The 24,368-nt window shown below is 46.3% G+C and overlaps 2 protein-coding genes across 7 annotated transcripts in view; one reads left to right on the forward strand and one right to left on the reverse strand.

The window, feature by feature from the left end:
* Nucleotides 1-487: 487 nt before the first annotated feature.
* WDR5 (WD repeat domain 5) lies at nt 488-13,943 on the reverse strand. The gene is made up of 14 exons (XM_066980699.1): nt 13,840-13,943; nt 11,450-11,640; nt 10,506-10,614; nt 9,098-9,171; nt 8,069-8,158; nt 7,286-7,375; nt 6,828-6,911; nt 5,707-5,762; nt 5,559-5,605; nt 4,684-4,759; nt 3,962-3,995; nt 3,398-3,472; nt 2,563-2,650; nt 488-1,565 (listed from the first exon to the last, which is right to left on the reverse strand). The coding sequence occupies exons 2-14, from the start codon at nt 11,528-11,530 to the stop codon at nt 1,465-1,467; spliced, it is 1,005 nt and encodes a 334-aa protein (XP_066836800.1). The 5' UTR covers nt 11,531-11,640; nt 13,840-13,943; the 3' UTR covers nt 488-1,464.
* A 1,531-nt stretch (nt 13,944-15,474) lies between these two features.
* BRD3 (bromodomain containing 3) overlaps nt 15,475-24,368 on the forward strand; it is a 46,902-nt gene continuing 38,008 nt past the window's right edge. For 3 of the 6 annotated variants that reach the window (XM_048053227.2, XM_048053252.2, XM_066980498.1), the window contains exon 1: nt 21,113-21,255. The gene's annotated coding sequence lies outside the window, so the exon portion shown is untranslated. Of the gene's footprint in view, nt 15,753-21,112; nt 21,256-24,368 lie in introns of those variants that run through there. The other 3 variants (XM_048053234.2, XM_066980499.1, XM_048053243.2) reach the window with 3 other exon arrangements.

The following is a 24,368-nucleotide window of genomic DNA, read 5'->3' on the forward strand; positions in this document are numbered from 1 at the left end:
TTATACTACAATTGATTTTCAGTTATTATGAAGCACATGGCTGATAGCAAAAATAAATATATGAAAACCCCTTACAGCAGAACCCTCGAGGCAAAGTAAAGCTTGTGCACAGTTAACCGGCAAAAGCTAAATTTTAAGCACATAAGCACAGTTAACCAGCAAAAGCTGTATCATCATGCAGCCTGCCCTGCCCACTCCGCGTGGAGAGGGCAGCAGAATTCCTTTCCCCTTAGCTAAAGGGCCCTCTGAGGGTTTGTACTAATGTTGCCTCAGGGGAGGACACCTTCAGTTCAACCCTCTTACTTTCTTTCAACAAATGCTCCTCTTTCATCAGAACAGATGTAAGCATGGCTGTTTCTTCTCCTTTCTCCCTCTCCCCTACTCACTCAGCGGGGCTTCTACAGAAATACTTCCTCTTAAACCAGTTTTTAAAGGGAGGCTGCTTTGGATACAGACACTTCACATTAGTACACTCTTACCACAAGCATACACATAAAATCCCACCTTTTTATTATGGCATATGGAACTTGTCTGGATGTGTAAATACCACATGGGTATGACAAAAGGGGAAAGAAATACCAATGCTGAAATAGATACAGAGTCATGCCATTATCAATACAGCTTCATACGATGGATTTTCAAAATACAAAAGTCTGGGTTTCTTTTTACATTGAAATAACTTTACAGTGTTCCGTGAGCTCGCTTTTATCCAGAAGAAGAAAAAAAATATGCTCAGAATAACTACAAGCAGAATTAATTTTAATGATTAACAGAAGATTTGTAACTGCTCTAGAACAGCATCTATGAAACACACTTAACAAGAGGTAAGCAACTATACAGAAGGTAAGAGATCTTCACCACAGCAGTCAAAGTCAGTGGGGCAGGAAGGGGAGGGGGAAATCTGGAACTGCATGGTTTCATTTGGTCACAAAGTTTGAGCTGAGTGTTTAAAATGAAGCACCTTTAAAGATGCAGTACTCCTAGTTAAAACAATACAGAAACTTTCAAGACTAGAATCTACATTCTGAAAAAATAAAAAAGTCAGACATTTCAAAAAAAAAATCCACGCATCTCTAGGCTCGTGACTTAACTTACTGTTAGAAAGCAGACTGGCAGCTCTTCCTTAAGCAGCAACAGCGCCTAGAAGTAATGCCACCAGAAAGTAAAGCATCTTTGGGGTGTCCAATACAAGCTGACACTTCTAACGATGTCAGAACGATCCATTTGTCTGCCAAAAGATTAGGCAAGAAAAGGAGACACTGCATCTTTTTTTTTTTTTTCCACCACGTTGCCCGGTTCTAGCAAAGAGCTAAGACGTTTTCTTTGGGCCAAGACTAACAGAAACCACTTTATCAAATATTCTTCAGGTTTCCTGCCAAACTGGATTTATTATTCTCATGTGGTTTTTTAATATTTTTTTAAAAACAATTTTTCCTGACAGTCTCTAAAGTGATACTGGAACGTTTAACAGTCACTCTTCCACAGTTTAATTGTTTTGTCGTTTTCTAGTGCTGCTGATGCAATGATGTTTTCTGTTGGGTGACAAGCTGTTGAGATTACAACATCTATGCAAAAAGAAAGAGAAATACAAACATCATTATTTACAGCAATGAAATCAGGCTCATAGCACATTTCTGGAAAGTAACATGTATTGTTGCTACATCTGAAAACAGCGTAGACCAGTTACTATTTCCTTGTAACAGAATTAAGAAAAGTTTTCCAACATTCACTCCATATATGGGAGAAGAAATATTTGCTAACAAAAAAGCATCCCATAGGCAGGCTCAACTTGAGAGCAGTAGTCAGGGAGTATTTGTCAGGCTACAAAATGAAAGAACCTCTAGATTCTCGTTCTTGCCTACCTCATGGCAAAGCTCTTGGCAATTACATCAGGACACAGCTAATAAAAACCCTGCTCGGTACCTTTCCTTGCAGGTATGGTATTGCCAGCTAGATACACCATTTAGTCTTCAGAGTCTTGCCCTAATCTGAAAAACAAAAGCTTGCTGCCACTGCCCCAAGGTACAGTCTAAATCGACGGTCCTGCAGAGGAATAAGCATGCTTACGTTTCACAGCACAATTCCTTCTAGTGGGTGCAGTGGGAATGGTCTCTTCAGGGATTCGGACTGAAGTACCTATCAGCTGACCTCTCAATACATGCTAAACCTCACCTTCAAGAAGTAGGTGTACAAACACACAAACAGCAGGACCGTATTAGTTCTTATCCTTCCAAGAGTTACAGCTTTAGGTGTTCAGAGCAATCCAAACTCATTACTATTATGAGTTGCCTAAATATCTTGACCAGCTCTGAACTCAAAAAGACATCTTTCCAAGCTGATGTCAAAATTCTTACAGTGAAAAAGTACACATTTGCAACGACCGTTAAAAAGCCTTCATGAAAAGGAGTGAACACTGATGGCTCAATTAAGCTTCAGCTGGTCGAGAATCTATGGGTCTGACAGCCAGAACTCAACATGAGTGAGAAAATGCTAAAGCTAAGCCCTCATTACAACCTGACATGAAGGATATTCTATCAATAAAAACAAAATCCTCTTCCTTACCTGTGTGCCCTTGTAATTTCTGTACAATCTCTTTTGTCTGAAGGTTCCAAATATAAACCAGGTTGTCTTCTGAACCGGACACAATCCACTGGAGGGGCAGAGGAAAGTTATTTTAATCTCTCTCGTCATCTATATCTAACAACTAGTACTCAGTAACACTTTACTATGATATTATAAGGAACTTACATGACTATCTGATGTCGTTTGTTCTGTCTCAGCCTCTATTCAGTGCATACAGGCAGCAGAAAGTTTTGTTACACCCTCTGTATGCCAGAGGAGGAAAACTAAACAACCAAAAGATGCTGAAGTCCTTCCGTGTTAGGATTTAACCTCTGCTGATGTGCTCCGCCATCTCAACCAGAGCACACCATCGTATCCTCGGACGGCTGCCTGCTGTACCGCTAACCGATACACACCCAGCTGCTCCCCACTTGGGAACGTCCTCTCCTGCTGCAGCGGAGGGAGCCTGGCCACGAGGCAGCAGGACCACCCAAGGACAGACACCACAGGCACTCAGAGGCAGATGGAGCTTCCCAGGACAGCTCCTTCTCCCACTGCACCCCCAAACAAGGATCTGCTAAGGGAGGTTTCCATCCCCAAATTACTGCTGCGCTTCTACAAAATTTTACCGTTGCTAGTTCATTGGCATGGCCTCTACTGAACTGAGTATTTTTTCCTCCTCTTCCAGACAAAAACCAGTTTTCAACAAGATGATAGAGATGTTTTGGAATCAAATTACAGAATGAGACACTCACATCACGCTGGCATGCCCATGGAGAAAACCAGTAAAAACTGCACATCAGTTAAAAAAAAAAAAGTCCAAATAAACACTAACCTTTCCACCGGTAACGGAGAAATTTGCAAATATGCAGTACTTTTCGTTTTTGTGTCCTGTGTATGTCTTCAGGCACTGAAAGTGAAGAGCCACAAGGCATTAGCATTGTTGGGAAGTAGCTTTCTCACAGCCAAGGACAAACTCTCTTGTCAGATCAAGCTATAAATATATCTGTCTGGGTTTCCCTCTCTGCCAACTCACTTATCTAGAGGATGCATAGGGCATTGCTGTCCTAGAACACTAATTTTGAGGATAGGAGGAAAAATAAATAAATTTGTCATTTCCCACCAAGAAAAACAACAACAATTTAATGTTTAAAAGAGAAAAAAAATACATATATATACATATATATATATAAAAAAAAACTGTATTCAGTGTCTTGGGCCTATACAGGAGCATAAACAATTTTTTTTCAAAGGCATCTTTAGTCTTCCTTGATAAAGGGTTACTAACACTTTTTTCTATAATATTCATAAAATGTTAAGAGAGGTTAAAAAGCAAATGAAATCCAGATTCTCCAATAAATTTAGATAAGTCTACATAGCAAGACAGGACTGTTCTTACCTTTCCTTTGCTGTAGTCCCAAAGTTTAAGAGTGCTACAAAACACAAAAAAAAAGCAAAGATTAGTTCTTGCAGTTTTTTCACCAGACGATTTCCTAGTAGCAGAAAGTTTCTCCATAGCAGAGCTTAAATGGGGCACTTTAGCCTGGCTTTTCATTGACTAGCTGAAAAAGGCAGGCTACAGTCGTGAAATTCTATGCACAGATGCTCAGACAGACAAGCTACCAGCCACCCAACACAGCAAGGGTAGGTCTCATGAAAGCAACAGCACCATTACTGTCTGTGAATGGAGATGACAGACCGACTAATCCCTTCTTAGACACTGCATAGAAGTTCTCCAGGTGAATCATTAATACAATAAGCACACCTGCACTGCTCTTACGCCTTACACAAAAAGTTGTTTTCATATTGCACCCTTTTATAGGCTAGATTTTGTCTCTTGATGTTACAAGAGAATCATATGATTAGTGCAAGAGAATGCTGAGGTTTCAAAAGGTACACTAGGAGGAATGAACAGGCCTTGCAGTCATTAAGCAGTGCCAAGGCTTTAAAAACAGAAGCTCTGCCTGTGACAACGTACAACACCTCACAGATTTTCTAAGGTTTATAATATGTATGAAGTTGTGTAACATCGTTACTGTGACAGCTAAACAGCAGCAAAATAAAGTTTTATCTGATATTCGTGAACACTTCAAAGCTTGTGGATTTTTTTTAAATACCTACTTGTCCAAAGTTGCAGCTAGTATGTATTTGCCATTTGGGGAGAATTTCACAAAAGACACTGGAGGGTTATCATCATCTACAGTGAAAATAAAAGTAATTATTAACCAGCGCACAGTTGCATTGCTTCATTGGCAGAGAATTTCTTTTGACAATAATCTGTTGTTAGTTGTCTCACTGAAACAAGCTTTCAGTTTTGTTATCCCTCGGTACTTCAAGAAATACAGATATAAGAAAGTGATTGTTTTCAGTATTTCAAGAAAATGATATTTTGCTCACAAACATTTTAAATAACCCTTTGTAACTGAATTTTCCTTCTTTGCATCAGCACTTACAGAGCAGAAGTATATCTATACCTTTTAAAAACCATTACATTAAGAGCATATGCTGCTAATTTGCAGTGCCATGTAACTTGTCTATATAATGCTTTATAAGAATATGAAAGACCAGGGAACATATGCCCAACAGGTAGCTTTCTTTTATTATCTTTGTTCACAAGATGCCTCATGCTAACAACCATCACCAATAAAAGCAGGCAGCTCATGCAGTCACGGACTGTTTCCATCACATCCAACAGCATGAACAACTTTGTTACAGTTTTGAACTGCCGCACAGCAACCACCTGAATGGTAGAAAACTTTGAAAAACTCATTTATCCTGCAGCTATACTATGTAACACTCGAAGCTTAAGCAAGTTTCCATAGATGTGATAGTTCCTCTTATTGTAATAGATAGGAGGACAACAGCGTACTAATGGAATGGTAGGAAGCCTGAAAAATAGGGGTTAAGGAAGTCACTGTTCACAGCAATGATGCAGAATAGCTGTATTGCAGCTAAACAGCTAAGAATGGAGCACAAACAAAAAGCCTTCTACTTACCAATCAGTGTTTTCAAGCACTGTCCTGATGCTGTATCCCAGATTCGACTATAAAAACACAAGACTCATTACTACCAATATGAGATTTTATTTTTTTTTTAACATGCAACAGCTTTAAAGGTTGCAGCAGACAAGAAAAAACTACTTACCAGAGTCCGTCATAGCTACTTGACACTATCAGGGATCCATCACGATTAAAATGCACCTGTAATATTACAGAAGGGGGAAAAAAACTTTACTTATGTTTGTAAAAATCAATGTTTTAAGCTTCACTGAAAGTATTCATCTTCCGACACTAACAGTTTAATTCATATGGATAGAAGCAGAGAGTCAGTATGATATCAAAACCATAGGTATGAATTTAGATGGGTAACACAATCAAAACGAGATCCCCACCACCCCCCAGTCTGCCTGGCATAAATGGAAATAGGAGTTAACTACAGCTGTTTATTCATGGATCAGGAACTGGAATATACGTTTCCTCAGAAGCTAAGAGCAGCACCTTAACATGAACACAGCATTAGCTGCTCAAATAACAGTAGTGTCTAACCTGGGGTGGCACCTTAAAATTTTAAGGACATGGACCTTAACCTCTTACGTAACCAAATATGTTTTGAGGTCAATTTATTCCCTTCAGCTCTACCTCAAAATACTATTTAAAAGAATAATTATTGTTAATGTACATTTTCAAGTGTGAAATCCAGGCAAGGCAGAACAATTGTACCGATCGCATTCCAACAGCCATGTTTTAACACATCTGAGGCTCAAAATTCTTTGTGTTTCCTTCACTTCAACAACATTAAGAGTTAAACACCTTCTGTTTTTTCCTTCATTTTATTAGATACTGCTGTATTCCAAGTTACTTTAAACTATTTAAATTACCAAGATTGGAAATGGAGTGTACTACGGAACTACCCTGGTCTGAACCATAGCACTAGTTTGGAAGAAGCAAGCAGACACACGGCGGTTCCAGGCTGTTCTCCGACCCTCAAGTGACAAGCAGTCTGTACCCCTGCATATCGGCACACCACTATTCACTGCTCCCCACATTAGCACCCAAGACAGAAAACCATGTAAGCCTCACATGTAACACTCCTCATTTTGTTCTCCTTGAGCAACCACCATCTGCAAACCAACCGCAGCCCATCCACGACGCTGTATAAGGGTTAATAATAAGAATGAGAGCACAATCCCACTCTTCCACCAACAGAGGTAGGAGAGGAGCTGCCCTGAACAAAGCACATGAGCGTGTTTATCAGAAAGGACTTACAGCTGAAACTGGGTCAGAATGAGCAGGCAATGTCTTGAGGCACTTCCCTGTTTTCACATCCCATATCCTCACGCTTTCGTCAAACTGAAGATTGAAGAAATGCACAAGGTGGTTTAGTGATACACCTATTTGTGGCATACAAGATGTTATAACTTGATGCAAGTCTAGACACACGTCGTCCTCCAGTTGCACTGCAGCCTCGTTAGAAAGGCCAGGGCACAAGCACTACACAGGGTAGCAATAACAGACAGGGAGCACAGTTCCCTTCAACTCTTCCTCCACATGCAAGGAAAACTGCATACTGAGGATGGGCTAAAGGCTAGACCGTGTGCCTGAGTAAGGACAGCAGTAACACTGCACAGCTCACCCAATTACAAGTTGCGTTTGTGGGGGAAGACAAAATTGAAATGAGGGGTGTGCAGCAATTGCTGTGCACTAAGGAAAAAAAAATCACTTACTGATCCAGAAACGATGAGGTTTGACTGAGGGTTGAAGTTGCAGCAGAAAACGTAGTTACTGTGCCCCTTCAGCGTCTTTAAGCACTTACCCTGAAATAATATTTATAACAGAATTAAATATATAGCATCCTCTACAGCCATACATGCATTCAGATAAGCTGCATGAAGGTTAATAACCATGCAGCACAAAGAAACCATCTCTAACCCTAGACTTAGATGGGCAGAGGACCAGCTACAAGAAAACAATAGAAAAGAAAGACTTTTTTCAGTGCATGCAGCCAAATTTCAATCCCTCTGGGCAATGAGAGAAAACCAAGCAGTTTAACATATCTAATCAAAATTAAACCAATTTACCCAGTTTTCAGCATAACTGCGGAAAAGAAAGGGGGAAAGAAGCAAGGAGAAGTGAGCCTATGATGAGAAGTTACAAAAAAGTTCAATCTGAGAGGCTGCATTCAGAAACGAAGCCTGCTACTGCATTGCCACCGTAAGACTTTAGCACTCTCAGAAGAAAACCAGACTCCTCATGGTACCCGTGAGCAACCCCCTCTTTCCAAAAGCATGCGGCATAACTCACTCATCCCAGCCCATCATCACACTCATCACAGCCCATTCAGCCAGCTGCTCGTTTTAAGCAGGAAAGTAGCAGCTATTACCTAAAGAGGATCAGTGCTTAAAACTCTACTGTCTCTCATCATAGCACATCAAGCTCATCTCCCAGAAGAGCTTGATTTACGATGGCAATGCTGGGGAGGAGGTAGGTAAATAATAGTTTGTCCTTACCGAGCTTACATCCCATATTTTGAGAGTTTTATCATCAGAGGCAGAGACAAGAAGGTTGGAATCTGATGACCAAGCAACATCAGAGATACCCTAAAACAAAGGAAAACAATCCTCTGAGCGCTGTTTGCCCACTGACACATGCAAATGGAAAACACAGGCTGCATATTATAGTCACAGCTGAAGCTTGAAAGAAAAGTCAGCACTGGGAGCTGGGAATTCATTGATCTGACTGGGATACGGCTCCTTTGACATTGGCTCATTTTAGGCTGAGCCATATGCTCCAAAAACATCAACAGCTTGTTCACATAGCACTTACTGTGGCCACCAACACCCTTTCTTGGAATTCATAAACAGTATGCTACACAAACTAATCTGAATAAGTGGTTTCTCATGATGACAAATGGCTTGCTCTTTCTGGTCTGAGTCCCTAAGGGCTGGAGAACAACAAGATTCTACTGGCTTTTCTTTTGGTGAATCTTCATCTTTGCTTCTGAAACTTCAGCACATAAGAAACTTTGGGAAACAAAACCGGAGGGTTTGGGAATTTGTGTTTTCTTTAGAACTTTGGAGAATGAGTAAGTGTTGTGTTTATGTAGGCAAAGCCACAAGAAAATTCAATCTCCTTAAAAGGCAAGCCATTCTGCTCCAGATACAAAGGAAAGAAGGAACAGGACAGAGTGTTACAGCTTACAGGGATTTTCACCCAAGAATACGCTGCCCCTTGTAGGAGGTCAGTGTTCCCGAAATGGAGGGACTCAGGAAGATGGCTAGGCAGTGTGCGTGCAGGTTCTTCATTATCACTCTGCACTCTTATTTCCAGCTTGACCTGGCATCACCTCAGCAATTCCAGTCCCAGGATACTGCACAGGACTGTATAAACAAAGACGTACAAAACGAGGCTAAAGAACAAGCCCTCTACACAAGGCAAACTAATCACGAATGGAAAACTCTGGACGTGAAAAACAAAGCAAAGTCAATTCCTTACAAGTAAATTCATACTCAAGCGCACAGTGATCTCCTCATACTCACCAGTTTATGACCGGATATTGTTTTTTCAAACTTGCCGTCATACGCTCCCCAAATTTTAATGAGCTTGTCAGCAGCTGGAAAAGAACGTACCGGTTAAGAGACTAACAGCACCGACAGATACATCTGTCCTTTCTAGATGGCGAGAAATTAACCACGTCCCTGCAAACAGTGAGTAGTTTTCCCTCCCCAGGCAGACGCTAGTGGATGAGGCAGTGTGTAACTGGTGAAGAACGGTTTCGTACGCGCCACGCTGCAGCAGCTGAGATTACATAAACTGCCTGGAATGCGCAGAGTCTCCAGCTACTTCAGTCTCTCTGATGACAACTTGGGTTTCTACTTTTGTTTCAGATAGCCAGCGGTAAGAGTAGTCCTGTTCCACGAGGAACGCTGAAACGCTTTTGCCCAGAAAGAACAAAAGTGACATCACTACCTGGACTGAATTAATGTCTGCAAAAACCCAAACATATTATCCGTTTTAACTCGCAGAACAGGCCAGAGAAAAAGGTTGATATTTGCCAGAGGTAGAGGTTGGAAAACCTTGGGGTGGGGGAAAAGGGTCTTTCATAAGGATACTTGGACACAAAAAGGATTTATACACGGCGTGCTGGCCTTATAAAGGCAATCTGCAGTTAAGCCAAAGACCTAAGTCATTCCCATGTCTGGAAGTTGTTTGACTGGCCCTCAGCGTCGGATTCAACATTGTTCTTTTTAATTGCCCTTCCCATATATATGGATCCTCACCGAGGGTTTATGTAAACACATTTTCAAAGGAAAAGCTGTCAAGCAACATTAACCACCAAAAAAATTAAAAGAAATACCAAAGCAGTCAGGGAGAGAACTTGATCTACCACCTAAGAGAGCAAGTAGTGAAACACTATATATAATAACATCTTCTGCACATTTCATGGGGATAATCAAAGGCTCTGACTCACTGAACACCACAGGCACAGCGGACAGCAACACATGGCCAGTCCTTCATGCCACACTACAATCCAGTCCGGTAGTGCAAACCTACCTTCCTCAGCTCCCAGAGCTAAGCTTTTGCCTGCAGGTACTGCACACAAAGCTCAATTCAAATTCAAAAGCTTAAGCTAGAACTTGAGCGATACAGAAATGCACAGGGGAGAGAATCCTGTGCTCGCTTTTGCCCACTTGCTCGGAAAAGAAAGCTGAACGGGAGAGGACTCTGATCTGGCAACACCTGCAAGATCCAACGTCCAAAGTGACAGAACTTAAAAGCTGAGAAGTAAATCATCCCAAAGACTGCCAGCTTTGGGATTGCTCCTTTTCGGAAGAACAACGACACTACATCCCTCTTCCATCTGATGAGGGTAACGGTAAAGACAGGTAGCTCTCCAAGGCCCAAACATGCACGTTTTCAACAAGGTAAGAAGAAAGCAGTACTTACAGGAACTGGCTAGCCACTCTCCGTTAGGACTAAACTTCACCGACGAGACTGCCTTTGTGTGTCCTGCTAATGTGAACTTTAGAGCATAATTTGGTTTTACTGGCGCGGGCTGAAAGAAAAATACATATGAATGAGGTTAATCAACTCCCAGCAGAGTTTCACAGCACACAGTAATGGACTGCATGAGTATTCACCATAACAGAGATTCTACTGTTTACATTTTTTTTCCCCTCTCCAAATTCAAAAAAAAAAAACATGCTGTCAGGAGTCTGCGGTGCCTTACTGCCCACGTGCACCACCAACTCAACCTTGATAAGAATTCCACCCAAGCCAGGAACAAACAGATGAGAAGAATCCAACGGTCCAAGCATAAAGTGCTTGGCAGATTAAAATAAAACCCTTGGTACCGATCTGTGTAGTACCATTGAACATTTGTAGTTCTGTTCTTTGTTGAAAATCAAACCACAGGCCAACTCCTCCAGACCCCCAAAATCCCATTTTTTTCCACTATTTCACCATTTGTGAAGGCTTCATGGTTAGACAGCAGCATCTTCTTTCAGCATCTGCAAGGCTTCAAAGAATCTGACTAACGACTGCTTTCCCGTTTTGCAACTAAGACCACAAACTCACCAGCTCTACAGTCACCTCTAGGCCTTTGGAAAATACAAACCACCTGAGCTTTTAATGCTCAAAGCGACAAGAAATATTTCCTTAGCAAGAACTTAAACCAACAAAACCTAGCGCTACAGAAGAGCCTGTTTTTATCCACCTGCTTTACCCATACGATCCTCAGCACGTTATCATCTCCAGACAACAGCAGAAGCGGACATCTCGAGAAGTTCTTAATCTACATTTGATTCAATCCTCTAATTCTGGTTTGCCTGGCGAACGCGCAGGTAGTTGCCATGTGCGTTTACACGGACATTGTTCGGCCCCACACACACCTTGCTCTGATTGGTTGAGGAGGAAGGAGTAGATTGTGTTTTGGTGGATTCTGCATCTGGCTTCTTTTCTTCTGTTGCCATGGTTCTGAAGCTGGCAAATGAGACTTACGGTGCTTGAAGGGGAGAATGAATGTGCTGCTTCAAAAGGCGGCCCTTGCCACAGAGAGCAGAACCGCACCGGTAATGAAAACCTGGAAGAAAAACAAAATATTCTCAATAGCTGTCAAAGAAAGATCGTCAGCAGCTAAAAGAATGAGGTCAGCCTAACTGCAGATTTCCAGAAAACAGCATGAAAAAACTTATCTATAATCTTTCGTATAGATATGTATATCTTTTCAGCAACACAGCAGTATTTTATGCCTTCAGGTCTATTAACGTGCAAGACCAAGAGTCCAACTCGTGGCCTTTTATTACTTCTTGGACAGCACTTTTCGCTCTGCTCTGTTCCAAGCAGAAATCATTAGAAATAAAGCAGAACAGCGTTTAGGTGCAGTGGGATGTTTTATATCATATTCCCCAAAATACTTGTAAGAAGTACTTGCATAGCACAGCAAATACAATGGTTTGTAGAAAAGGCATTTCCAAAGCTTAAAATCCCACCAGGATCCTTTCATCTCCTAATTCAAGTATTTCAGTCTCATATTTCTCCCCTAAATGGCCTGAGCATCACATCATACCTTTCTCTGTCTGAGCGTTTCACCTGACTGAAAGCCAGCCTTGTGTTAGCCTCAGCAGACTCGCTTTCTGTAACAGAACCTGATAAAGCGCAGCGCCAGCGCTCTGTAGCCGGGGCCGATGCTGCCGAGGGAACAATCTCTCAGCTACATTTTAGCCTTGCACCCGAGGAACCTCCAGCTCACACCGTAAGGATTTGTCTTTAAAGTACATTCGCAACGTCCCACCACAACTACCATTCTTTTTGCTGGTGGCAGCAGATTTGAGAGCCAAATCATTTGCTCTTCCAGCAACTACTGGTATTTTAAGCAACTCCTTCTTGGGAGGGGATGGGAGGGAACAGGGCAAAGTGCTACCAGTTGCCTGCCTGCTTTAATAAGCGCTCTCCGCAGCGTGGATAGACTTCTCATTGTTGCTACCCGTGATTTAAGTTTTCTAATGCAGATCACATTCTTTTCATCTGGAACTAATCCGGGGACTTGAGCGAGCACGCATCCTGCTGCCAGCGCTCAGCTCCGTCCCAGGGAGGGCTTCTCCCTGCGCCACAGCATCTCGCACTAAACGCAGCACCTCGGCGGCACCCGCTGCCCAGCGCGAGGGCTTCCAGCGGGGTGATGAGCAGCGGGCAACAAGCCCTCCTTCCCCACCCACCTGCCCTCGCCTCGCTGCTCCCCATCATGCCCAGGGGAAGTTCTGTGGGAGAGCCCAAACTTTTTGGGGGGCAGGAGGAGCCATCCAGAGGCACGCAAAAGTGCACAAACACACAGCCACGCAGGTGTGCACACACAGAGGCAAGCAAATGGAGGCGTGTGCACACATGCAGGCATGCACACGCATACAAACACATGTGGCTGCAAGCACACGTACAAGAGCATGGTATGGCTCCGAGTACATGTACACATGTAAGCAGACAAAGCTGCAAAGCATGCATAGCTGCAAACAAGCATAGTATGGCTCCAAGTACACGTACACATGTAAGCACGCATGGCTGGAAGCGCATGCACAGAAACACAGTATGTCTCCAACCACATGCATGCATATAAGCATGCACGGCTGCATGCACATGCACGCACACACACGTGCATGGCTGCATGCACATGCATGCAAACACACATGCATGGCTGCATGCACACGCATGCACACGCATGCATGGCTGCATGCACACGCATGCAAACACACATGCATGGCTGCATGCACACGCATGCACACACATGCATGGCTGCATGCACACGCATGCACACACAACTAAAAGCACATGGACGTCTGCAAGCACACACGAGCAGGCATGCACTGCTGCGAGCACACCCCCCCATGCAAGCACTCACAGCTACAAGCACGGACACAACCATGCAGCGCTGCATGCACGCGCGCGGCTACGAGCACACGCCCACATGCAAGCACGCAGCGCTGCAGCCGCGCGCACATGCAAGCGCGCACAGCTGCAAGCACACGCACATGCGAGCATGCAGGGGTGCAAGCATGCACGGCTGCGGCGCGCCCCCCGCATGCACGCGCGCGCACCGCCCCCAGCGCGCGCCGCGGCCGGGGAGGGGTCGCGCGCCCCGCGCCGTGTGGAGAAGGCGGCGGGAAGGGGGCGGGGGGGGGGGGGAGGGGGCGCCGCGCGCGCGCTGCCTGAGGGGGCCCGGCCGGGCGCTGAGGGGAGCGGGGAGCCGGGAGCCGGCCCCCCCCCCCCTCCCAGCCCCGCGGTGACTTACCGGGGGCCGGGGAAGGAGCCGGGGGCTGGGGGCTGGGGGCTGGGGGCCGCCGCCGCCTCCTCCTCCTCCTCCTGGGCGCAGAGGCGGGGGCGCGGCCGCGGAGGGAGGGGGGGTGGGGGGGGGAGGAGGGAGGGGAGGGGGGGGGGGAGGACGCGCGGCGGCGGCGGCGGCAGCGGCGGCGGCTCCGGGGCCGCCAGGCGGGGGAAGGCGGGAGGGCGCATGCGCGGTGCGGGCCAAAGGCTGCACAATGCCGCTCTCTCCCGGGAGCGCTACGGAGGGGCCCGAGGGCCAAAAAGGGGCGGGGAGCGCCTTAAAGGGGCAGGCGCCGCCCTGCCGGGGTTGTTGGGGGGGGGGGGGGGGGGGGGGGGGTGTGTGAGGAATTCGGTGCTCACCTCAGTGAGGATGGGGCTGGGGGCGGTGTGCAAGGCCCCTGGTTCCGAAAAGCACCTAATGTCAGCCCGTTAAGGCCCAGTAGCTCACTCGGGCACTTGTCAGTGGTTTTATTTCGTTCCCTCAGCCGCAGCTGGGGCTGCACAGCCCGGTTTTGGCCAAAAAAAAAAAAAGAGAGAGAAAAGAAAGAGACACGTGTCACTGACTGGCCCGGGAAGGTCCTCGGGATCCAAAAAATCCGAGTGGCAGCTGGGAAAGGGAAAAAAAATAAAAAAAAATAAAAAAAATAACGAAAAAAAGCTGTGGTGCTGCAGAGCCAAGGCCCAGCTCCTTCCCCCGGCCTGGAAACCCGCAGCCGGAGGCTGGGGATTGATCCCTGCCCTCCAAACGCCGGGGGAAACACAGACACGGAACCGACAGGGCTGCCTGGTCCCCACAACATTATAGGGAACAAACCCAGTTAAGTTCCTGTCACCAATTCTTCCAGATAGATTTGGCATAAAGTATTCGTTCTTTGTAAAAAATAAAGAGACCACGGATCAGATCAGCAGGGTAACGCTATGTGTTTATCCAGCTTGCACAGGGGGGTTTGTTTCTTCCATGCTGGAGATGAGGGTTGGTCTGCGTCGTGCCTCTCACTGCCTGGTTTGGAAGGTTTTTGCCTGATATTTTCTATACTGAGTAATACCTCTCTGGAACCTGAAAATTGTAGCCTCAATTACAAATACCAATCATAATCCTAAACAACTCCTCAGCCTCTGAGGGTCCTGGACTTTTATTTTAACAAATTTGAAGTTTTATAAACCCAATTTGGCAAAGTATTTGGTCACACGCTAGATTGTTTTTTTTTTTTTGACAGAAAAAGGCAGCCCAACACGCACAGGCATTTCTTCGGGACTGCATAATGTGAGCACCAGGGGATTTGCATGGACAACCCATGAAACTTAGCTTGTTGGTTACGAGTCAGCCGTGAGGGTCCTTCTTGCTCCGCAGGCCTTGCTGCCACAGCTGGGATCAGCAGGATGTGATCTCTGTCCAAATTCCCTCTCTGTAAAACACTGGGCCTTGGCAGGCTTCTCTCTCACAAAGTCTTTCATTCCATTTGGTTCCCAATAGCCTGAACTTGGTGACCTGCCAAGTACACTGGAAAAGACACCTGTCTGTGGGTTTTTTTTTGGTTTTGGATTTTTTTTTTCAGGGGGGAGAATCTTCCCATAACGATGAAAAAGAAGAAATTTCCATGAGTGGCTCAGATGGTAGGGAAATGACTGCTTTCTGTGAGGCTGTGATTCCTCTGGATGGCTTTAAGTGTGTCAGGAACAGATCTGAGGCCATGGATCCTGCTAAGACTAACGTATGCAATTTTGTCACAGGTTCCACCGAGACGAGAACTGATCCAGTCCTGCAGATTTCATCCAAAGGACATCAATGTTTGTGGAAAAGCTCCCACTAACTTCAGCACATGCTGGATCTGCTCTTTAGACTTGACGGCTGCAACCAAGCACATGCTTATGTTTGCAATGGTGAGTAATAAGGCAATAAGCTTACGAGCTATGTAAGTCTATGTTTATGTTTTGGCACAATTAGCAGTCTCTGTTAGGACTTCTATTTACTTGGGCCGCTCAGACAGCAAACAGAGGGAGCACAGAACAGACGTACCGCATGTTTCACACTGTTCAAGAAACAGAGGGAGCAAGGACTCATGAGAGACCTGCTGCTTCTTTTAGGCTCTTAAAGAGCAGCTGATGCCTGACATATAGCTGTTTCTGTGCGGTTGCTAATATGCTGCTCTGTTTTTTTCCTAAATCCCAGATACATCACATTCATATGTTTCTTCTGGGATTTAAAAACAAACACTGAACCTTTTCCAGGCTGATATTTCTACCTCCCCCACTACAGTATGAACCTTACTTGCATTACTGCCAACATTTGTTCATTTAAAACTAGGAAAACTTAACCCAGTGGAAAGCAGCAAGGATTTGATTCATTGTGCCCTGGGAGGGATGTGTATACTTAGCCTGGGCACAAGGGCCCAATGGATGTCGAAGAACTTCTTTCAAAGTAAGATTATTGAACACTGCATGAATAGAAGTCCTTGTCAGGGAAGACCTGCAAAGAAGCAGTCCATGTTTTGGTAGGAGAAACATGGACTTCATGCAGGACTAGAATCCTGCAATATCGTTCAATGCAGATTCCCCCCAGTGCAAGTCACAGCCAAGTTGATGCGTAAGGGCTGCTGATTTGAGGGCCCCAGACTGAATCACACACGGTCTGATTGCCAGACGTGATGACAGCCTCTCTCTCCCAGCCTCTTCAACTGGAGCAGCAGGTTCTCAGCACTTCTGTGAATCAGGAACTTTGTTCTTGGCTGGTGCAAATGGTTGCAACTCCAGTGACTGGATGGTTCAATACAACTAGCTCATATCCCTGGAATAATTTACGTAAAATGTAAATATCTTTGTCATTTAGAAATTGAGATGTTTGAAAGTATTACTGTTGTGTTAGAGCTTCTCTTTACTGTTTTTCCGGTCTGTAAGAGGGCAGAATGAAAAGTAAGAAAATACACAGAAATATGTTAGGGCTTTAGCCAGCTGAAATCTAGCGTGTTCTGGGATCTGTTAACTCAAACTGCCAACTCAGTAGCACACACCATTCACAAGCTTGCTTTCCTGTGCAAACCACTGTGTTAACAGCAGGTGCTAGGTCTCTACATCCCACTGAATGTGTAACAAAACCATTTAGATGAAGATAATTTCCAAATAAAAATATTTACTGTGGCAGAAGCTACATAGCCATATTAGCTGGGCAGTTTCTCTTCACTTCTCAAATTCCTTTGGTCATGTCCTTTTTTTTTTTTCTTCCTCAACAGTTTAGATCTTTGCTCTGCTTCCTTCCATAAAAATAAAAGTGTCTCGGCTCACTGTCTCCCAGCATCCAGCTCCTCCAAGTAGTGCTTCTTGCTACATCCTGATAAAAGACACGGAGATCAGAGCATTTTGTGGGCTTTTCATGCCTTTCCTCTCCTCTGCAGAGGAAGCTGTTCATCTTTGTTTCTTTGTTCTGAGAACTGCCAGTCTGGAAGGACACTATTAAAATCCACTTCAGACCCTCTATTGGATATTGGCTGTCTCCAGAACAGCATTTAGATCATAATCAAAGCTTATATTTGCAGACGAACACTTAAAAGATCCGTTGGGTCTTGGGCTGCTCAATTCCTTCCTGTCCTCTGATCAGTTATCATAGTGCTGTGCTTTTTGGGGCTTGTAGACGTACTGGCTCACGGGTTCCCTGTTTGGAGTCTCTGCATACCCCTCTCCTGATGAAGAGGGAACACTAAAAGGACAAAAGTCCTGTAGACACTGACACGCTGACACCTTTCCCGGCAGTGAGTAGCGAGGGTGGCCTCACCAGTTGGTGTGGCCAGGCTCTCAGAACTACAAAAAATGAGTCAGAAGAGCTGCATCCAAGTTCTTGCTCTGCTAATGATCCTCTGCATCATCATATTCCCTCTCAGCTTCCCCAGCTGAAAAACAGAGCTCATAATATTTATTTTTTTTACCTACATAAGCTGTTAGGAGGATTATTGCATTGTTGCGAATTCCACAGATGAAAGGTACTACAGAAGAACGAACTGTAATTATTGTTTCAAACCTCTGCCCTAGACCCGTCACCCTTACCTTATTGAATAATGCTTACTCAGTCGAGGAAATTCTGCCGCTATGGTGAAGAAAATCATGAGTGAAGATGACTCTCTTTTGCAATAAGAACATTTATCCCCTAGCGTTCAACACCCTTCTCTCTGCCAGTGGGATGGTTGGAGTCACCCATATAATCTCAGTCACTCAGTACACACTCTTATGCAATACGCTGTTTGGACACTGTTGTTTCTTTATCCCAAACAGGACCGCAGCTGAATAAACTCTCTTTTTGTAATGGCTAATGACGTCCACTCGAGAGGTAGCAGCTCCTGGTAACAGGATTTCCCCTGAGTCCGCTGATAGGTGAAGGCTCTTGGAGCCCGTGGTGGCTGGTGGCTGACAAAACGGTCAGAATGGCCAAATTTGCCCGCCTTGAGGCACGTGGAGCTCCCATCAGCCTTTCACATGCACGCAGAGGCACAGTGTGCCTGAGGATGTGCCCAGAGATGGAGGACCGAACTCATTGCTGATGAAGTATTCGAAACACTTCAGCAGCCTTCTCCACTTGCAATCTGTTTGCAATTTCCAAGTACGAATACTAACAAGGAGCTTCCTTGCTGTAGGAAACTAGGGTTTTGATGGTGAAACAGGCACTGAATGGTGAGGTAGAGAATCAGAACCTCACGGTTACAGCTTACACCTATGGCAAACATTGGGAAAATTGGTGCTCAACGTTAGTCTTCTCAGCAGTTCCTGACTACTATTAAATACTGTTGAGTGCAATTATGCAAGGCACTGCGTGTGGTCATTTCTCATAAAACTCAACAGTCCCACAGAGACAAGCATCTCCCTTTTCTGATTCTGCCCGCTCTTGTTTTCTAAAGACTCAAGCCCTCCCATTGACAATGAGAGCAGAGAAGAAAAAAGTATCAGTGCCGACCAGCCCTGAAAACTACTGTGTTCTTGCACAAATAAGTTTTTCTCGTCAAACCCTATGCACAGAGCTGCCTAGAAGGATGTACATATCACTGCACATTAAGGGTTAAAAGTAGGGCAAGGGCAAGGAGTAAATACACTGCCGGTGTTGGTTAACAAGGTACTAATTGGGTAACTGGAGGTGCATCTTAAAAGACCACAGAGGTTAATCAAAAGGCTTTGGGTGAACCTAGGGTGCTCCTTTGAGCTTAGGGAGCAGGTGATGGTAGCAAAGGCAAAAAAAAAGCTACTGCTATAATCTTGTATCTTATGGTGAAAGTCAGAAGTAAGGTTTCTTGGAATAGTTGGGTTGTTAGATACTATGTATAAAGCTAATATGACAAAATTGGTTCTGAAGCTGATTTAGTGATTGCAACCATCTCTTCCTCAGTCTCTGTGCTCTTATTTTGGGCTAGGTTCCCAGTGCTTGAATCATTCTGATTTGATTTCGCTATACCTTACTGTACTGGGGCTTATCCAAAATGAGCCAGCACGTACCTGTTTTGCTGACCAGATATGTAAATTTACTGCCTTGCTTAAAGGAGGCTGTGAGGGTCCCTAGAATATGTTGCTTTCCCTTTCTGTTAGAGGATGTGGCTGAGTTCTTCAAGCACAAGTTTGCAGCCCTCCAGGTAGGTGTGTGAGGGACTTGGATGTTCCAGCTTGAAAGCTGATAGCTGCGACATCTCAGGGGACGCTTTCCCATGTGAGCTGTTTTGCCTGCTCTGGTTGATGCATAATGAACATAATTTGGGATGAAATTATCTGACGACCCCCTGTGTGAGATAAAGGAGTGTAAGGCGTATAAAGTGCTAAGGGTGCAGAGAGCGCTGAAGCGGCTTTCAGGGACCTGATGTCCTGAAGTCAAAAAGGTCAACTTGCAGATGCCTGTGGTAGGGGGGATCCCGAGTCACACACAAACCCCGCATGGGGTTTTGCTGTTCGTGCGGATGCAACTTTGAAAACTCTCTTAGAGAGTAGTTCTGTGCAAGAGAGGTACGGTTGTGGCACTTTTCTAGTTCCTGAATTTGCACCAGATTTCAAATTGAGTGAAAAAGGCATTTTTCTATGGATTTGGTTAAGGTATATGCACAGTTCTGCTTTCGTACTGAGGCAACCACAAGTCTGGCTAAGTGGAATTTTCCTAAGATCTGTCCTCTTGCCTGTGCAAAAACCAGCCTTCGGATTATATCAGACTGTCTGAGAAGTTTCAGTTCCGTTGGTCACATTTTTCAAAAGCTAATCTGCTGGAAGTAAGGTCTTGCAGTGAAAGTGCCTCCACCTTATGGTTACAATAAAGGGACTTATTAATTGGCATCACCACACGGCTGTCTGTGCAACAGGCAGCGTGGCAGCCGCTGCTGGCATATGTGGCCATACAGAAATCCCGTAACTAGTTCTTATTTCACGTTGGCTCTCACGTTTCCTCTGGATTCATTTATTTTCCAACAGTTTTCTTTTTGTGCTGCAGCAACTGAATCCCCCTTCGGTGTGTAACAGTATCTTTTAACTTTTTTCCTCTGTTTGCGTTTGTAGATTTGCTTCGGGATAGGGGCTGTAGGTCTTTATGGCTTGGAAGCGTTTAGCAGCGTCCCTGTTTGCTCTTGTGGTGGGTGGGTGTAAAATCCTTACTACTGATGGTAAACATTAGATTATTTCGTGCTTGTTTTCAGCAGTTGACCGCGCCGTGGAACTCGCTAAGCAACCCGCACCGGGCTCGGGGCTCTCCGGACGGATTTTTGGGGCGATTTTACCACTACAGCTCGCGCTGGCCGCCTTCTATTTTTATTGCGGCTCGCATTAGGCGTTGCGTAACGAACAGGGGCGCGCATTACCCAATGCAAACCGCGGTTTCAGAAAAGCACGGGCCCAAGCGAAAAGAAACACGGGCCCGAGAAGAAAAAAAAAAATAAAAAATATATATCTATAAAAGCCCAACATGCACGGACCAGCTCCGGCTGCCGGCTTAGCCCCGTCCCAAGGAGCAAGCTGCCGCCCGCGGGGTCCCCAGCTCCCCATCCCCGGGCTCTGCACCCCCTGGGGGACCCCGAAGCCCCCCGGCAGGATGGCGGGGACCCCCCCGTGCCCCCCCCCCTGCCCCCCGCCGGCCCCGCTCCTTCCCCCGCCGGGGCCGCGCCGCTCCCCGGCCGCTGCCGCCGCCGCTCCTGGGGGAGCCGGGGGGGGGGGACCGGGGACTCGGGGGGGCCCTGCCGGCTCCTGGGACTTGTAGTCCGGGGGGTGGCCGCCGCCTGCAGCCCGGCCCGGCCGGGACTACCGGCCCCACATGGCCTTGCGCCCCGGCGCATGAGCTCTCGGGCGCTGGAGCGCATCTATTCTGCTGCCTTGCCGAGGATAAAAAGAAGAGCAACTGGAGGGACTGTAAGGCAAACGGTGCCGGAGCTGCCGGGGCAAAGTAATCTATTTAATCTTTCCCTTTCTTTGTCGGGTGCTGGGGACGTGCGGTGCTAGCACCGGGCCACGGGTTCTGGGGGGAGCTGGGAGGGAGAGGGGGGGCCGGGGAAGAAGCGGGGGAAGGCGAAACCCACTTGAGAAAGGCCAACGCTGATTTCTTTATTTTTTTTTTTATTTTTTTAATTTTTATTTTTTTAACCCTCCCCTCTCCTTCCGCTCCTTCTTCGTGCGGGAGCCCCGCGCCGCTCCCCGCGGCCCCGCAGCCTTTGTGCGCCGCCACAATGCAACAAAGCGCGGCGGGCTGGGCACAGCCTGCCCATTGATTTCCTCCCGGCCCCGCCGCTCCTGCCCACCCTTTTCTTCTGCTTCTGCTTCTTCTGCTGCTGCTGCTTCTTCTTCTTCTCCTCCTGCCTCTTCTGCTCCTCCTCGCCCAGCGCCCCGAGGCGCCCGGGCGGCCGCGGGGGTTGCGCGCCCCGGCCCCTGCCCCGCGCAGGAGGGATTTAGGAGGGATTTGCTTTCTTTTCTTCCTTTCCCTTTCTTTTTTTTTTTTTTCCTTCTTCCTTCCCCTCCTTCTTCCCCCCTCTCTCGCTCGCTCTCCCTCGCTCGCTTTCTCTCTGCCCGCCATCTTTTGAAGGGGGGAAAAAAAAAAAAAATTAGGGGCGAGGGAAAAAGAGGGCTGCGGGCGCTCTTGGGGGAAAAAATAGGAAGAAAGGGGAAAAAAAAAAAAAAGAAAAAGGGGGGAAGAGGGGAAGAAAAAGGCGGGGGAAAAGACAAGGGAATAGGAGCGAGCGGCCGGGGGCAGCTCCGCGGGCGCGCAGGGGGTGCGGAGCAGGGCCGGGCAGCTCCTGGGAGGGTGCTGGTGTGGGGACGGGTGGGTGTGTGTCTGTGTCTGTGTGTCTGTCTGTGTGTGTGTCTGTGTGTGCAGCTGCTGGCCTTGTGCAGGTAGCTGGCGTCCTCGGGACTTCGACAAATAGCAGGGGAAGCGCGGGTTTGTTGTCCAAACTTTCCGCGCTTTACAGGCGCAAAAAAGATTGACTGCGGACGGACCGCTGGCTGTCGCGCTGGGGGTAACGCCGCCGGGAATAAAACCTGGAACTTCAAAACAGCCTCGCTTTCCCTCCGTTCGTACGACTTCTTAGCTTTCGCACCTCCCTGGGCGCCGGGGATAGAGCGTTATTTGTAGCCTGCTTGGTTTCGCTTTCAAACAAAGCTGCAGTGTTCGGGGCGCAGATCTGCGCGCTGCAAGCGGGAGGCTGAGCCTCGCAGGGGGTCGGGGGGGGGGACGGGTTTCCTACCGAGATGTCTTCTGACAACACGCAGCCTGCCTCCTGGAAGGCTGGCGTTAAATGTGTGACACCTCTGTACCCTGGGTGCACCCCTCTGCCGATGGCTACGGGGATCAAAAGTTACCAAAATAAACTTTTTTTTTTTTTTGGATGAGCAAATGTGGCGGCTTCAGTACTGCTCTAACGTTTAGAAATTTTACCTGCAAGTTGCCTGACGTTAGCAAACGGTAGGTTAGGGGGTAGCGCAATTAGCGAAGCACACCTGCTGTTCCTTGCTGGGAATAGAGAAGTGGAGAGGTGGTTTTGATAAGCTTGTTAGTATTTTTAATGTATTCAGTGTCTGTCAGCCTGCTAAGGGAGTGTCTCTAAATTAAGCTGGAAATTTGAGGTTAAGGCTGGAGCTCACGTCCTCAATTTGCTCGGCGGTAAGTCAAGGTGTTAGAGAGGACTCGGTGTCTTCCGTATGTGCTGCAATATAGCAGTGAGAAGTGTGGAATAAACGTGCACCAAAACAAACAAGAAATCCCCAACACAGTCTGGTTGCGTTGCAAGCAAAAAAACCTCAATCTGCATTGCTTACACTTCCCAACAACTTGAGCGCGCTGTAAATGCGGAGTCCTGCCTCCTAATCTGCAGAGCGCAGCTCTAGCAGACTGCTGCGTGTCTTATTTTGTTAACGCAGAAGTTTAGGGAGTTTTTAATAATCCACTCGGAGGCTCCCGCTGAAACGGAGCAACTTCTGACCTCGGAGCCTTCCTTTTTGGAAAGAATAAACGCTAACATTGTGTTTTCTTTCTCTTCACTCCACGCTGGTTAAAAATACTCACTTACGCATGTACTTAGTGCTTTGAGACAATGTTTAATAAAAGGATTGGGCAGAGGGTAATAGTCTTATTCAACATTCAGCATTAGCCTGATTGCAATATTGTCTTCCATACGCGCCGCCTGTGTGGTGCTGGGAGCGGAGGCAGTAGCTGTCCCAGTGAAAGGCTTTTTTAGTTTTAGTGACCTATGCCTGCAGAGTTTAAATTAAAAAAGGATGCATGTGAAACGTCTGAGGTTTGTTCTCCAGACTGACTTTGGAGTCTGAGCTGCATTAGTTTCAAATACAAACGAGGCTCGATTTCTTCTGGAAATAAGACTGGTGTTATTTTAGCACTGAGGTGCTTTCAAAAACTTTAGTTCTTGTCATTTAAAAAAATACTCAGAAGAAAAGCATGTGTTAAAAGTCTGATGGGCCCGCTCAGAGTGTGTGCTAGGCAGCAGTGCTGCTCTTCTCTCTGCCCCTTAAGGCTGCTTTTGCTGGTGTTGGCAAATGCAGCGTGTTTCAGCGCTTCCTGGGGCTTCCGCGGGTTTTTACCGGCACTTCATCGGTGCGAGCTGTGAAAGATGCAGTTTATTTTTTACCTCTTGGCTTTTGGAGGGCACTCGTGCGTTCCCACAGCGCACGAGGGGCATGGGGCGGGGGGCTGTGTGCTTCCAGCCGAGCCTGGCTGCCCTCCTGGAGTCCTGCTCCTTCTCCCCGGAGTAATCTGGGAGCCTGATCAGCCCCGCTGACAGCACAAACAACTCGGGAGTCAAATCCCTCTCCTCAGCAGCAGCTGAGTGATGTAGTGAGGTCTCATGTTTCAAAGGCTTAATTACTTTTACAAAATATATCACTCTCTGTCTACTTCGGTAAGCTATCAGGTGCTTTCAGTGCAGGCAGAACTGCGCTCACCTAAATAAATGAACAAAGAGCGTTTTTGCATTTCAGCATTGCTGATTGTTTCTCTTTAATCCCGGTTGCTCCTTCTTTGCTAATTTGCAGAATTCATTAATCTGCGGC

The sequence above is a fragment of the Anser cygnoides genome, chromosome 20, assembly GCF_040182565.1.
Source record: "Anser cygnoides isolate HZ-2024a breed goose chromosome 20, Taihu_goose_T2T_genome, whole genome shotgun sequence".
NCBI lineage: Eukaryota > Metazoa > Chordata > Aves > Anseriformes > Anatidae > Anser > Anser cygnoides.

Bases quoted from the DNA above. Each gene is read 5' to 3' on its own strand.
- WDR5 (XM_066980699.1), bottom strand. From the start codon at position 11,530: ATGGCAACAGAAGAAAAGAAGCCAGATGCAGAATCCACCAAAACACAA. The intron at 7,376-8,068 runs GTAAGGACAAAC...ATATTATTTCAG, and splicing joins AAATATGGGATGTAAGCTCG to GGTAAGTGCTTAAAGACGCT. The intron at 6,912-7,285 runs GTAAGTGATTTT...TTCAATCTTCAG, and splicing joins ACCTCATCGTTTCTGGATCA to TTTGACGAAAGCGTGAGGAT.